This window comes from Condylostylus longicornis, unplaced genomic scaffold (genome assembly GCF_029603195.1).
Source record: "Condylostylus longicornis isolate FDR11 unplaced genomic scaffold, ASM2960319v2 ptg000044l, whole genome shotgun sequence".
Classification (NCBI taxonomy): Eukaryota; Metazoa; Arthropoda; class Insecta; order Diptera; family Dolichopodidae; genus Condylostylus; species Condylostylus longicornis.
The window spans coordinates 610,531-628,044 of NW_026578013.1; the positions used below are offsets into that span (position 1 = coordinate 610,531).

Sequence of the window (17,514 nt, forward strand, 5' to 3'; positions counted from 1 at the left end):
TGAGAGAATCAATAAATGCTTAAGAAAGAAAAAACGTTTTGCTTATATTTATGTCAACTGTTTTAAAAAAGTGTGGTCAACTATATAAAATGAAAAAAAAAAATTAAATGCAGCTAATTAATTAACATAATTTGGCGACAAATTTAATAATAATAATTATTTAAGCATAAAAACAAACATTAAAAATTATTTAATAAATTTAAAATATGCATAGATCTTTTCTCCTAAGTTTGTCATTGTAAATTTATTAACAGAATGCAAATTTTTATCATTTGTCTGCCTTGACTAAACAAAAGTTTCAATTACTCTACTAAATTTAACGACAATTATCGAATAAAAGTAAGAATATCTGAGAAAAATCATAATTTTAACAAATTTTAATATTTGTTTTGAAATGAACGCAGTGGGACGGTATATTTTAAATACACTCCAGTCCAAAATGACGTATGAAATTGTTTATATCGAAAATGAGTATTCCCTCATATTAAAACTTTAATGACAACAGGTATTGAATTTTTTAAAAAAGCAATACCTGAAATCTATTCTAACCCTAAAAAATTCAAGTTGCTAATAAAGGTCGAGAACTAAAAATCGAATTTTTCATTTAATTCTGAATCATTCAACAAAATCACAATTAGATCCAACAGTTTGCATAATATTGTATAATCCTTTAATATATATCTGATATATTTTATGATATTAAAGTATAAGAATTATTGAAAAAGTATTTAACTTTTAATAAAAAAAAAACACAACATTAAGTGTGAAGAATCCAATTTAAATTTTATTGAAATATTCAACTTTCGACATTTAAACATAAAGTACAAAAATGCTAAAAATGTGTAAAAGCTTCACAAAAATATATAAAATTTATATAAATAAAATTTATATTAAATCTTTATTAATCCTATACAGGTTTATTTGAATGAACTTTAACCATTGCTACAAAGTATTTTTTAAATATTAAAAAAAAAATGTTTTTATGACTAATAAAGATTTTAATAGTCGGCTTAAGTATAGATGTAAGAAAAAAGTATTAGAGTAAAAAAAAAAACTGATTTTACGATATTAGATCGATTTGAAACTTTCTTAATAACACGAAATTTTACGAAGTGTAAACACAGCACGCGATGTTCACCCCTTTTCCTTTCTATTATATTTCATTTCCCGATATTATCAAATAATATCAAACGGAAATACAAAATAAAACGTAGAATTCAACAATAAAAATGAGGAACAGTGAAAACCAATTCTGTCAAATGCAAAAATTGGACAGAAAATAAATACAAAGAATTCTGATAAAATATTAATGGTGCATGATGAATATTAGGCGGTATATTAAAACTGAAACAAATTGTGGAACAAATTATGGAACACTAAACTATCTGTTTAAATCACAATGATGGGGATTTTCCGACAGTTACTTACAAAATCAGGAGTTTAATTTTAATATACAGTCAAACATTCTTTTTATAATGTTGCAGAGTGGAAATTATAAAATTTTCAAAATATTCAATCACGTATAATTATTATTACATTTGTATATTTTAAATATGTAAAATATACATACGTTGTATCTACATAACTAATTATAAACCAGTAGTACGTATAACAAATTATAAATCACATATTAAAAGCTTTCTCTACAGTAGATTAACTACAACTTTATTGACTTTATCATCGTCATATGAACCAATAATAATAAAATACTTAATATATTAATTGATCATATTCACTTTATTTTCTTAAAAAAAAAATAATCACGTTTAATAACCGGTTGTTAGATGAACTTGAATTTTCGATTAATACAAAAAATAACGTAAAAATTGAATTAAAGTAAATGAAGTATACAAAAAAAAAATTAATATTAATAATATCCGACTGCAAAACCTGGAAATTCAAAAATTTTGAAAGAAAAGAACGTAAATAAAATCAACAACCTTCATAAATCTAAACTTTGTTTTCAGATTCAAAACAAGTGAGTGATTTTTATAATTACATTTTAAAATTGAATATTTGTTTATAACAGTTTTTAGAAAATAAACTTTTTAGTAAAATTCTCATTTAGAAAAAAAATTATTCATGCAAATGTATTGTTGTATGACACAAACAAGTGTGTTTTATAAAACTTCCATATTGGTTTATGAGAAAAACTACCATTTATTTCCATTAAAAACTACCAGAAACTCGTATTTTAAAAAGAAATTCGTATTTTTAACTGTATTCGTAACATCAAAAAGAAATCTTACCTGCCCGAGTTTCTTGTTTGAGCCTAGTTTCCCGAATATTCTTAATTGTTATTACTAATTATTTGACATTTCTTAAACATGCTTCATTTCTCTATACATAAAAAATAATGTATATTCAAAATTTAGTTCACCTTATTCCCGCCGATGGACATATGCATGTATATCCGTGACAGAAATGAATTCCACTTAAAATTATATATCCAACCTTTATATCGTCGGTTAAAAATCAGAAAGCACTAAGTGCATTTTTTGAGAATTCGGATTTCATAGATGAATTAAATCAGAATAATATAATCTTTGTTGTTGCAAAAAATCATGCAAATCCAGAATGTAGTTTATAAATCCAGAAATTAAAGAGACCAATCCCATTGCACTAATTAATTAGTTTTACAATTTTACGATTTTTTTCAAATTCAATTTACTCAAAACACAGTTTCCTGACTTAATGCTTTCTGCTTTTTAACCGACGATATTTGGATAAAACGAAGCAATAATTTCAACTTTAGAATAATATTAATTGTTTCTGAACCTTTCAAGTTCTTCAATGGAAAAATGTGATTAATAATAGTATTATCCAAAATTCCATTTTTGCTACCTACTACTACATAAAAAATATCCTACAACGTGGCAATATGGAGTTAAATATTTTCTTATTTTTTTAGGAAATATTCTTTACACCATAGACAAATTAAAACTACGTACTTCATACTTCTTTCTTATTGATAGTAAAGGTAATTTTTTTGATCAATTTAAAGGTCTGCAAAACAAAAAACAAAAAAATACATTTGCTATTAAACTTGTACTATAATTTTTTTCCCTTGTTTTTTTTTATTATTTGAAGGACAACTTCTTTATTTAACGATACAAAAAAAAAATCAAAAACAATTAACTATCTATTTGTCTACATTCTATACTTATGTACTATAGCTCTTAAAACACAATCTATACAATTAAATTTAAAAAAAAAAAAGTTGAAATTGTGACGTAATAACAATTTTTTAAATCATTTATTATTTATATAATATTAATATTTTAGGTCTTAACTCATTCACCCTTTAAGTTAAAACAAAAAAAAAAACAGCTGTTTACTACTACTATTAAATCTAGTATAAGAAAAAATTGTAACACTTGAAAATTTTTGTTACAAATTACAATAAAGTAAAAAAAAAAAATGAGAGCAAACAACTGAGATTTGGTTGTTTACTCAAAATGAATGCTCACTGCTCAAAACATTTTAAAGAGACAACCGGAAATTATTAAACAAATGATACTTTCAAAATAAAAATACACACATACGTATTTACTTTGAGAAATTACATATTTCCGCTAAGACTACAATGTATTATATTTTGCTCCGAAATTAATTTTTTGCCATGGTTTATTTTAAATTCTATAGCAACAGTTTATTTTATAACTTTCATTAAAACGTAACTTCATTAAAATATTGAGCCAGAATGATAATGGCAATTCTTACGCCGAAGGAGTGTAAATGTTGAGCACAATACGTAAATGTAAGATTTTTATAAAAATTTAAAAACAATCTCTCGTAATTGTTTATGAAAAGTTTAATTAATATGGAAAATTAATATACAACTAATTTTACTCCACTTTACCACTAAACGAAGTCTGATAATGTTGCCGCTATTTCGTAACGTAATCTATATATTGTTGTCTTTTGCATTCTTTTTATAAATAAAGAGAGAACATATATACTACCAAGCCTAACTGCCATACTTCAATAATATTAAGAGAAAAATTTACTTTTGAGAAAAATTTGACTTTCTCAAAATAAATAAAAATACGTAAACTTTAAGTATTTTATATTTTTATCAATTTAATTCAATTGTAGTAGTAGTATAGTAGTATTTAAAGAAATCCTCTCATTTTATATCACATTATATTTTCTTTTCTGGAAAAATATACACGCGTATATCGAGAAAAAAAATATAACAATATAATTAATGATTAAAAGTAAAATAAAATTAAATGAAAAACAAAAAATCTTTTAAAATTTAATTTTAGTCTTAAATTTTACTTGTAACAGTATTGTCGATGATAAAAAATATTTTAAGAGACTGCCACAAAAAAAAAATTTAATTTTAATAATCTTTTAAAATTTATCTTTCTTCGGCTGAACTAGTGGCGATTCGGTAACAAAATAAGTGCAGTGAAAATAAAATTTTCAATGTAAATATATCAATGAGTGTAAGCACATAAATACACGTTCTTAAAATAAATACAAAAGAAATTCTACCTACATTTCCTTATTTTGTAATTTTTGTTTTACGTTATAAAATTTTGACATTTCATTAAAATTTTTTTTTACCTTTACTTTTTATAGAAATTTTTTGTTTATGTTTTTTTTTTTCTTGAAATTATAAATATTGTTATTGTTGTACTCCCCTATAAACTTGTCAAGAGTGAAAATAAAAAAATAAGAGTAGAAAAAAAAATAAACATTTTAATACTACACGCTGCTTCTGCTTATGACAATAGTAGATGGAAATTATTGCAGAGCAGCTGGAGAATTTTATCGATTTTCAAAATACATATTATACGTATGTGTATAATGTAGCTAACATATAAAGTAAAGTAAAGTAAAAAATAAATTAAAATCAAATTCTCAGGTTCGTTGATTTTCACATATCGTTGCAGACGGTCAGAATAAAAATTATTCAACAAAGTGAAAAAAAATAAAAATATATGAAAAAACACTCAACTGTAAAAAAAAAAGTGTTAGTTACAAAAATAAATAAATAATAAAAAGCGATATACTAAATTGTACATATACATACATACGAGTATATAATAAAATAAGAACTTAATAATTAAAAAATAAAATATACAAAAACAAAAACAAGAGAAAATGAAAAAGTTATTTTTGTAAATGACAGTAATATTGCTTTACAATTAAACGTCATTATCGCAGTGAAATCAAAAAAAATTTATTATTTATGTGCTTGCTTGCTTACTCAATTAAATTGAACTTAAAAAAGAAAATTATTAAAAAAAATCAAATTGATATTTTTCTAAAAAAAATAATTAACAAAATTTTATAACACAAAAAATTATTCTAATTTTGTAATCTAGTACCTTATCTAAAGTTTGTACTCATGTATGACAGTTAATTAGAATCGTTTTCTGCTTTTTTTTATGTATTTTTAATATCAAAGTTAATTTTTTTCAAAATTTTTCCTTTTCTTTTTTTTTTAAACTTTCTCGATTAGATAGGAGAACAGATATAGAAATACATTATGTAGGGGTACATGTATAACAATTAGTGATATTTATTGTATATTATTATTTATTTGAAATATAATTAATTATATAGTACATATGTACATACTTTATAGTACACTCATTGTACTATATAATATTCATTGATAATGTTATACAAATAGAAGTACACTAATATGGGTACCAAAATATATATATATATATATATATATATATATATATATATATATAATTGCTATAAATCTATATCTACTACTTATTTTCTATTAAAATATAATCTGTTATTGCTATTATTATTATGATGTTTACAACCGGAAAATTTTTAATTACAAAATAATATTTATTAATAATCTATACGGTACGCTTTACCTACATATATGTATATATAATTATACTCGCATAATAATATTAATTTCCTATTTTTTTTTTTTCTTTAATAATATCAAAAGTGTTATAAAGTTCAAATCATATATAAAATGTTTCGATTATTTTTACACATGTAAAATACTCATAATTATCATTTGAATTTGAATGGTTGTGTAGACCTCTTCACATTTTATTGAGTATTATTAATTAAAAAAACTAATTAATAAAAGTAATTATAAATATTATTTTATGAAAATATTATTTATTGATTATTTAAATTTTATGTCTATAATATTTTATATTGTAGAAAATAAAGTATATATTTTATTTTCATATTACTAGTAAGAACAATCTTCAAGAATCTGAACATAATTAATAGTGTTTAAACAAAACAATCAAAGTAATTTACTCGTACTAAAAAGAACAACCAATTGAAAGTGATAAAAGTGTTAAATTTTAAAACAATTAAAATATTAAATTATAAATGAATAATTTAATGCCAAAGTACTCTTGATAGAATAGAATACAAAAAATAAATAAAAAAACATTTACTCAAAATATAAAGTACTTAAATTTGTTTAAGAATTGTGTAATCACAATAAGAACAATATTTCATAAAGTATTTACTAATAATATAATAACAATAATAAAAAGTAATAACAAAAGTATAAAATTAATATTCTTAAACACAACAGTATAACAATAATTTCGACAACGAAAATTTATTTAAATTATTATTGAATTACATAAGTATTATACTTAAATTGAAAGAATATTTTTTATTTTTCTATAAGTATAACAAAAAAATATTCAAAATAGAGATCCAAAATCTATATAAACAAAATTGTTTACCAAAAAAAAAGAGAACAGGCGAATGTACTCATAATTTTTATCTAAAAAATATAAGGATCTTTTTTTCTTATGTATAACACAAAAATGTGAATTTTATATTTACTTGACAAGGAACGAAAGGAGAACAAGAAAAAAACATCATTAACAAATAATATTCTCACATAATAACAATTATTATTTTGGAATATTTACATAAAAAACCAAAAATATACAATTGTACTTAAAGTATTGATATACACACTTGGGTACATACATACATTCTTTTAAGAATATTTTTAATATTTAGTGGAAAATTATTAAGCAAAAAAACAGAAAAAGAAAGAACGCACCGTTGTATGTAAACATTTAAAACATATTTATACAAAAAAAAAGGAATATTAAAAAAAAAAATAGGTAAGTATAAGTGTTATAAATGTATACGCATATATAATATAAATAATAATTATAAAAAATATTTTATGTACAGGGTTTCATAGAAAAATAAAAAAATAATATTGCATTGTAATCAATATTGAAAGTGATGACACTGTAAGTGTATAAAGCACATGTATAAAATTTCACAATAAATAAAACAGATGATTTTATTTTTAATGATTTTTCAAAATTACAACAATGTAAATTCTCTTGTAAACTATTTATAAATAAGTATATGAATACTGTTATACTGTTAATGCATATAAACTCCTATGTACATACTTCTTCATCTTATATATTTAAAATTACACAGCTTAAATATTTTATAAGATTTTAATAATATAAACAACTTCATATATTTTCAAGGGAAATTGTAATATTTTATTTGAAAAAACATTAAATTAGTATATGAAATTTAATTGTGGTATATTGAAAAGAAAATTAAATATTTTCAAATTTTCAAATAAAATGTCATTTCAAAAACATATAATACATTTTCGACATACATATATTTAAAATGCATGTGTATGTAAATATGTGTCTATATTTCCGCTAAAACTCTTATAATTTTTGATTAATAGGCAAAATAATTCTTACTTAATTTTGCTTAGTACGCAACAGGATTTCTACCAATACTAACTGAATTGATGCTCTCAATATAGTATGTATAAACAAGCAAAGAGATTTTCTTCTTCGCAACTAAGATTTTTTCAAAACAAAAATAAGATTAAATTGCATATATTCAGACTTTTTAAAAAATTACATTCTTTTTCATATATTCAATTAAACGTATATGCATGTTTTATATCAAATATTTTTCCAAGAACTTTTCTATAATATTATTTTTTATTTTCCTTATAGGTATTTTAAAGTTTATTCTAAATTTTGCTATAAGTATATATATATAGGTATATGTATATTATTTGTATAACAACAGCGTATGCGTATTTTTATAAATATGCATCATAAACCCACATACATATTATAATTTCACTCTTTTAATCAAATTCAAAATAATAATAATGCCGTCATCACACTATACACAACACAATAGTTTGTATTATTAGTTTTCGCAGTGAACACCCTACGTCTTTAATAAGAATTATAACTCATATACCTTAAGTATAACCATAATAACAATATTTTTAATTATATATTTTACGTATATGTATATATCGAAGAATATACAAACAATATACATATAATTTATTTTTCAACAAAAAAAAAACCGCCTTTCCTATATTTATAATAATTACTATATATACAATTTATTATTGTTTTATATTTTTAGTTCAAGTGGACATGTTGATATTACATACTTAAAATCACAGCATATTATATATTTTCTATATAAGTATATAAATATATTCATTTACGTATATAAATAAAACTAAATATTATAAATACGGAAATACGAACTTATTATATATAAAATATATTGTGAGTTTATGGAAAACAAAAAAAAAAATTAAGAAGAAATATTATAAAGCAAAGAAATAAAAGAGAAAGGAACGGAAAAAAAAATCCAAAATGAAATAAAATCTTGTGAATGACTCAACTCAACTGAAAAGAAACTGAAAATTTTATTGACAAAAATATTATGTACACATGTAGGTACATATTTGTAATTCATTTTGAATATACCTTAAAACACCTTATATTTATATAAACATTGAAATATTCACCTACATACATACGTACGAGTTTAACAACAATATATTAAAAATACAGTGAAAGTATAAAATATATGATTTATAAATAATAAGTTGGATTTCAAGAATTTTTTGGTGTTTTTACATACATACATATACATTAATGGAAATTCCTTAAAGAATATAAAATATAAAAATTATATGTACACAATAAGCAATATAATATAACAGTTCAATAAATAATACAAAAGTAAATATCAAAAACAAAATAAAGAATAATTATCAACATTTCTGGAGATTTTTACCATTAATTTAAATATAAAAGAATAAAAATATATATATATATATATATATACATACATATGTACTATATATATGTCATAATAAATTATAAATCAACAACAGAAAGTAGAACAAAATATTAAAATTAAATTGGATTTTTCGTTTTAGTCATTCAACTCAACAGTATACAAATAATATTGTAACTAAAAAAAAACGAATACATGCCTATATGCTACCGATATACTAATATTATTTAAAAAAAAAAAAATACATAAATTATATCTTGGATTTTTTTTTTTTTTTTTTTTTATAAAAAATAACAATTTTATTTTTCAATATAAAAAAAAAAAATTTAGAGAAAATTAAAAATAGAAGACCGATACAAAACGAAAAGGGAAGAACATAAAGTATTTTGTTTATTTTTTATATTTTAATTCTTGCATAGAAGCACAACATAAGAAAAACAAAATTATTATTTAAAAACTCGATTTGGATCAATAAAATAAAGGTAGGTTGAAAATAAAGATTTTTTTTTATAAATATTTTTTTTAATATATAAAACATAAAAATTATTACATAATGTATATAAATGTATGTACGTATTTAGATGACACATTTGAATCACAGACGAATTTGACCAAGTCAAAAAAAAAAAAAAAAATAGGTTGGTTAATATTAGTATAAAGTCTACTAATTAATTTTGATAACTAATAATAATATTAGCTCAATATATACAGTGGAACTTCTTTGTCTCGAACTCTCTCAATCTCGGAAAATAGTTCAAAACAGAGAAAAATTTAAGTGAGAAAAACTAAAATATGTGCATATAAAATTTACATATAGAATTTTGTTTACTTAGCAATTTGAATAGATATTTCAAATTGCTAAGTAAACAAAAATAAATAACTCAAGTTAAATTAAAGTTCGTCATATGGAGAGCACGAGATAGAAAAATTTTACTGTGAATTTAAATAAATTAAAATATTAAAAATATAAGATGTAAAAGTACTTATATTTTAAATTATATAGTTGGAATTTTATTGTTTGTCAGAATATTAACCAAATCGTTTTAACATAATATATGAGATTGTTGACCAAATCCACAATCCATTTAAATAACATTTATTACAAACAATATAGCTGACTAATAAAGTAGATTTTAATTGAAATGAAATACATTTTATTTGAAATTTCGGCTATATATTTATAAAAATAGCTGAAGACAGACTATTGAGCTTAACAGACTGAAAATAAGCTTTCATAACACAGGAAAGAAATTCAATTGATCTCTCCATTTTAATTCACCAATATCGATTTTTGTTACAGGGTCTTCAAATTTTTTCAATTTAAATTACGCTATAAAATATAGCAAATTGTATTGAGACTGCTTTTTTTCTAAATAAAAAAACTAATTTTTTGAGTGAAAACACTGTTTGTTGAATCAAAAACAAAAAAACTTCAAGATTTGAATTTTACTCAAATATAAAAATATATAAACCTTATCCTATTAAATTTTATTTTCATAAAATTACTGTCTATAAATTAATTAAAATTGTTTCTCTATTTTACAAACTCTTCCTTTCAAATATTATTTTAATCTAAATTAAATTAATATAATTTACAAAAAAAAAAATTGGTAAGAATTTTAAAAATGTAGTCTATACACAAAACTTAATATTTACTCAATTAAAAACACTTGCGACAATATAACCCAACTAATATTATTTATCTTTAAATCATTGACTAGAAACATTTATGTAATTTAATATATCTATACATAGGTATATATGAACAATATTAGAATAAAATACAATATATATTTTTAATCGTATATTAACTACATTAAAAAAAATGTATACAGACTTAAAATTTTTAGCTCTAATGCTAATATTATGCCTATATATTAAAAAAAAAAAATCTAAGAAGTAACCAAAAAATTAAAATTATTTAGAAAATTAGTATATGTAGTTGAATTTAAATCTAATTATGGCTAAGAATTTCTTATTTAAATTGAGGTAAGAATAAATTAACTAGATTTTATTTACAATATTATACGAAATTACTATATAAAGGAAAATTCTATTTAATGACATGAAATAAAATTAAAAAACAGATAGTAAAATCAAATATATATTAATATATATATATATATATAACAATATAATTCCAAAAAAAAAATAACACTATATAGTTGTATAATAAATTATAAATTTATATTTGTTTTTTTTTAACATAATTTATTTTAAATAGACTGTATTTGGGAGACCACAATATGTATACACATTAAAAAATTTATGATTAAAATGAAAAAATAATAGAAAATAATTTCAATATTTTATTCGATTTTTTGATATTAAATTATAATTCTTTATGCTATCTGAAATCTTTAAAATAAATATTTATTTGTAATTATTTTTATACAGTAGAATCAAAATATATGTGATCCTAACAATGGAAATTACACAAGAAATTAAAATTATTATAAAATAATAATTACCAAAAAAAAAGTTTAATATGAACAATTAAACTGATAAAAGAAATATTTAAATTACTTAAAATTAATCAAAGATATTAAAATATTACGTAAGATAAATGCTTTCAAAAATAATATTTCTACGGTAATTTGTTTTAAAAATTAGAGTAGATTGAATTTTAATGAGAATATCACAATTAAAATTTTCACAATATTTTACTTTAAGCTAAACATATATACATATATACATATAAGTTATAATATTTTATGATTATAGTATACATATAATTATATAATTAATTAATAATAATTGCTCAAAATTCAAATTATTAAAAAATTTCTCAGTTTGTCTATAATATTACGAATAACAGTTTCTACTAACTACTCGTATATATAAGAATATATTAATAATACATAATTTAAAGTTATAAGTATATTGTGCGGCAAATCCGTATTTGTTATACTATTTTGAAGTGTAGGTGTAAGACAAAACTAAATTTTCAAAATAATTGCGTTAATAATTTGTGATCTTTGCGAAAAAAAAAAGAAAGAAAACTAACACAAAAGTATGTTCACGCTTAATTAATGCATTTTTCTATATTTTAATAATAAAAAAAAAATAAACAATACAATCAACGCCTCCATTAATTTCATCTTACCATCTAGACGTTTTGATAACAAAAACTATATTCAAACTTTTGATTACACAGAAAATTTAAATAACAATTCTTAATTGTGCTAAATTTAAATTAGAAGTTGCTACATGATGTGAATTTCTACCAAAAAATTTCTTCAACATTTTTGTTTATTAAATATACATAAGTATTTATTAATTATTAAATATATGTACTCGTATATGGAGTAAGTTTCGCTGTAAAATTTTTGAACGTTTTATAACTCAAAATTTCTTATAATTTTTGTATTCTGAATTTATTGATTTATAGCAATCTAATTAATATTACTTAGCTGATAGACATTTTGGCATTGATTTCAAATATATCTTCACTTTTTCTTTATAAATTTTTCGCTAGCTTTTAATGTTATTGACTTCGAATTTTTTCTTTTTTTCATTTTTGACCGTGATAATCAACAAAACATGATATGATTTAATAATAAATTAAAAAAAGTACCTATACATAATCGTTTTTTATAATTTCATGTCAAATTTAAATTCATCCCGTATAATATTTAGTTAGGTTATAACGTAAATGAAAACTTTTCATAAAAAAACAAAAAAAATAACTTGACTTAAAATATTAAAACACTTATAAATCTTAACTATTTTAATTTCTAAATTTATTTACAACAAAAAGCTTTTAAAAAGCACAAAATTTTAATTTCTTTTAAAACAAATTCAATCGACGTTAGAAAGTAAAGCAGTCAAGATCAAAATTCCGATATAAAACCATAAAATGAAGTTGAATTTTTTAAGAACGTAAGATGATGATCATTGTGTTTATTTATAAATTTATATATAAATTATTTAAAATGCTGATATTTTTATATAAATGTTGAAATTTGTTACTAACAGACTTGGTTAATAGCAATTAATTTATTCAAAACAAAACACGTACATACATACATACATAGTTAAATTTTGTTGTTAAATATTTTGTAATTTAGAATTTTTATCAAAAAAAAATTTCTTTTAGGAAAAAATCAAACATGAAGTCAGCAAAACATGTACATAAAAATGACAATACCACAGATGGTCAACAAGCACCATCATCAATACGTCGATTATCAATTGAACGTCACGGTAGCCCTGGTACATCAACATCAAATTATAGTAATACACAAATACTTGATGATGATGATGATTTTCAAGATGCTGTTGATATTGATGCACCACAATTTGAAATGGATTTAGATACGGCATTAGAAGAAGCAAAATTAGCTATTAATTATTTTTTTAATAATAAATTTGATGATGCAAGAAATTTAATGCAACCATGGGCAAATACATCAATGTATCATTCAATTGGTGCATGTGTATTTGCATTTCTTGAAGCAATATTAACATTTGAACAACAGCATATACAAGAAGCATCTGAATCATTAAAACGTTGTTTAAGTGTATGTAATCGTTATAGAAGAAAAAATACAATAACAGAATCATTAGGTAAAACATTCCGTAGACCAAATTATGATCAATATACAGAAACCGAAGTACATGCTGAATTATGTTCAGCTGAAGCATTATTATTAAAAGCTATGTTAACATTTATTGAAGATGAAACTTTAAGTAGTTTAATTAAAGGTGGTATGAAAATAAGAAATTGTTTTAATAGTTATAAAGAATGTGCTGTTATATTAAATCAAAGAAAATGGTCATCAGATAGTTCAAAAGCACATTTTGAAAGTGGTGTACGTATGGGAATTGGTTCATTTAATTTAATGATATCATTATTACCAGGTCGTGTTATTAAATTATTAGAATTTATTGGTTTTTCTGGTAATAAACAAGTTGGTTTACAAGATTTAATTGCTGGTTATAATTTACCTGGTATACGACAAGTATTATGTGTCATGCAATTATTAGGTTATCATTTAATTGTTTGTTTCGTATTAAGTCATCAAGAAGGCGATTTAGATTTCTGTGATGAAATATTAACAAAACAATTAAGAACTTATCCAGAAGGTGCATGGTTCTTATTTTTTAAAGGAAGATTAGAATTTATGAAAGGAAATTTAGATGAATCAATTAAATGGTATAAAAAATCATGGCGATCACAAAATGTTTGGCCACAATTTCATCATTTATGTTTTTGGGAATTATTATGGGTTAATTGTTTAAAATTAGATTGGAGAGAATCAAGTTTATATGCTGGTTTTTTAGTTGAAGGTTAATAATTTATATTTATATATTTATTTAAATTTTAATAAATTACAAATATTTAATTATATTTTTAGGTAGCAGATGGTCACGTACAATATATTCATACCAAAAAGCAGCAGTTTTATTAATGTTACAACCCAACGAATTAAGTGATTTAGATCGTAAGACTATAGATTTATTAATGAAAGATGCACCAGGTTATAAACAAAGAATTGCTGGTAAATCATTACCAATGGAAAAATTTATATGTAAAAAATGTGATCGATTTTTTGCCCAAAAAAGAAATTTAGTATTACCTGCTATTGAATTAATGTATTTATGGAATATATTTAAAGTTGCCGGAAAACATTTTCATATTGCTGATGGTATTTTAAGAATAATTGATAAAAAATTGAATGAATTACTTGAAAAAAATAAGAAAGAACCTTATGACGTTGACAATAAAGCATTAACATTATTATTAAAAGGTGCATGCTTACGTTATATGAAAAGTCCATTACAAGCAATTAAATGTTTAGAACAAGTAATAGCATTTAAATCAGAAATTAAAGAAGATACATATTTAATACCATATGCAATTGTTGAAATTGGTTTAATATATGCTGAACAAGGTCAAAAAGATAATGCTATAGCTTGTATGGAAGATGTTAAAAAAAATTATACAGGATATTCATTAGAATCAAGATTACATTTTCGAATACATGCAGCTTTAACAGATCTTAAAGGCAAAACTAATGAATATATAAATCCATTACAAGATTAAAATCTTCTTTCATTTATTTTATGTACAAAATATACATTAATAAATATTTAATACGGCTTTATTGTAAATTAAATATATATATATATATATATTTTATATTTAAATATATATATTACTATATCTATATAAAATTAATATTATTAATGTTATCGCCTTTTTGAAATATGTATGGAAAATAATAATTAAAGCAAAACGTTTTGGAATAAAAAATCATAAATAAATATGATTGTAATTTATATTTTAATAAGAAAAAAATGTAAATAAGTAATCGTAAATTGTAATTGTTAAAAATGTAAAATTTTCACTACAAAAACTGAAATATTTTGTTACTTAATTATGTATTTTTAAAATTTCAATTTTTATTTTATTTTATTCTCATGTTTTATGAGAAATTTTTTGTTTTATTTTTTTTAGGATTGTTTTGGGTTATTTTTTGTTTTTCGTTCAACTATCTAAAGGTTAATAAAAAAAAATAAAATATATTCAAAATCAAAAACAAAATTTAAAAAAAAAAATAAAGAAAAAAATTAATCACTTTTGAATTTTAGTAATTTACTCTCTTTTATTTATAAGTCCAGACGGAAATTGCAATGAAGTTTAAAATTGTTGCAAATTTAGAGCACCCAGAAATTTACTAAACGTTGCAATGATATTTTGATATACAATAAGGGAAGCAATGACATAATGTTTCAAGGGATCAAATTTAACAGTAGATTTTCTATCTACTCTTTAATTTGGGAGTGAAAATTCAACACAAACAAGTCTTTAAAAACAAAATTTAGTAAAAATTAAAATAACAAAACTTTCAACAAAGTTGTTTATAAAAATATATGCGTTACGACAATTTATGCTGCAATCTTGAAAATAAATTAATAGATTTTGCAAATGATTTGCAATAGAAACACTGTAGAAAAGTGCCATTTGTTCTGAACTTGATGTTTAAATGAGACAATTTAATTTTATAAACATCATATGCTCACCTCTTGCTCACTGACAATTCCTATCTATTTACCCAGTAATGAATTTTTAAAATCAAATCTTCAATTAATTCTATACCTAACCATATTTGCATATACATACATGATTAATTTTAAAAGTATTAGTTGTATTATAACAGTGATATATGAGATGAACAGTTCATGAGAATTGTAACCTTATGTCCTTATCATAAGGGCGCATATATTGAAAAGAATCAGAGATCATCTAAATAAATCCATGTTATTAAATTTTTTTAGTATATTTTTGTACAAACATTTTATTTTCTTGTATGGCTCATTCTTCGTAAGAACAAAATGATCGCCATATAAACATGGCACACAATTAACAGGTACTGTCAATATCCTTAAATATTTTGACAAAAAGGAATTCAAAATCTTTGAATTTCTATTTAATGAAATTTATTTAAGTCTATGTTTGAATAAAGCATGGCTTATTTTGTTTTATTTTTTTGTTTTCGAATCGAAATACATATATTGTTTTTATTAATCATAACATTAACTTTGGAACTTTTTTCTAATTTTTGCAGAAGGTCCAATGGCACATGATCAACCCACATATGCTAGTGTACCAGGCATACGAGTTTTTGGAATGATGTGTGTTAAACCTGGTTATTCAGTTCGTAAACCATCTGTACAACCACCAAAACGTTATCAACTTCAAAAACCATATTATATTCCCAATACACAAAATAAATATGGTATAATTAAAGATAATAGACCATCACCATCAGCATCATCATCAGGTGGCTATCAGCAACAATCACCAATTCATGATAGCTATCAACTTCAACATCAAGCAAATTATCAATATTTAAATAGACCAGAAAGTTCACCAATTATTGGATCCGGTTCCAATACACATAAAGATTATTCAGATATACAAATAAATCATTTTAGTCCTGGCAGTGGTTCTGGATCCGTATACGGACGTAATAATGAACGAAAAACTAATTCAATTGTTGCTGAAGATTCAAGTGATATAACAGAAAGTGATCAAGATACTATTGAAAATAGTACTGGAAGTGGTACAGAAAATCAAGAAGAAAAAATATTATCATTAAGGGAAAAACGTTCAATACCTATTAATGATATAGATAATTTAATGGAAAGTGATGAATTAATACCAGAATTCCCATGGGATAAAGTCATGGAATTTCAATCATCACTAGTATGGGAGGAATAAAAGAATATAATACTTCTAATATAAATATTTAAATAAATAAATAAAAATTAATTTGATAAAAGAAAAAAATCTATTAAAAAACACATAAATAAGTAAACAAATAAATAAATAATATTATATTTTAATTTAAATTTTAAGTTTAAAATTAAATGCATTTCTGTTTTATATTGGGACTGATAATTTATTATAAAAATGATGTGGATTTC

General features: G+C 21.7%; 2 protein-coding genes across 7 annotated transcripts in view; one reads left to right on the forward strand and one right to left on the reverse strand.

The window, feature by feature from the left end:
- The window catches only part of LOC129610116 (elongation factor-like GTPase 1), a 42,601-nt gene that overhangs the window by 20,260 nt on the left and 4,827 nt on the right, over positions 1-17,514 (reverse strand). The gene's annotated exons all lie outside the window — the stretch shown is intronic.
- LOC129610117 (tetratricopeptide repeat protein 39B-like) lies at positions 4,240-16,617 on the forward strand. 6 transcript variants are annotated; one of them, XM_055522497.1, is made up of 5 exons: positions 4,240-4,454; positions 6,160-7,097; positions 8,410-9,560; positions 13,178-14,370; positions 14,439-16,617. In XM_055522497.1, the coding sequence occupies exons 4-5, from the start codon at positions 13,191-13,193 to the stop codon at positions 15,125-15,127; spliced, it is 1,869 nt and encodes a 622-aa protein (XP_055378472.1). In that variant the 5' UTR covers positions 4,240-4,454; positions 6,160-7,097; positions 8,410-9,560; positions 13,178-13,190; the 3' UTR covers positions 15,128-16,617. The 6 variants fall into 6 exon arrangements, with proteins under 6 accessions (XP_055378472.1, XP_055378469.1, XP_055378468.1 ...); XM_055522494.1 differs by having other exon boundaries at positions 6,195-7,097; XM_055522493.1 differs by having other exon boundaries at positions 4,240-4,436.

Bases quoted from the DNA above. Each gene is read 5' to 3' on its own strand.
- LOC129610117 (XM_055522497.1), top strand. From the start codon at position 13,191: ATGAAGTCAGCAAAACATGTACATAAAAATGACAATACCACAGATGGT. The intron at 14,371-14,438 runs GTTAATAATTTA...TTATATTTTTAG, and splicing joins TGCTGGTTTTTTAGTTGAAG to GTAGCAGATGGTCACGTACA.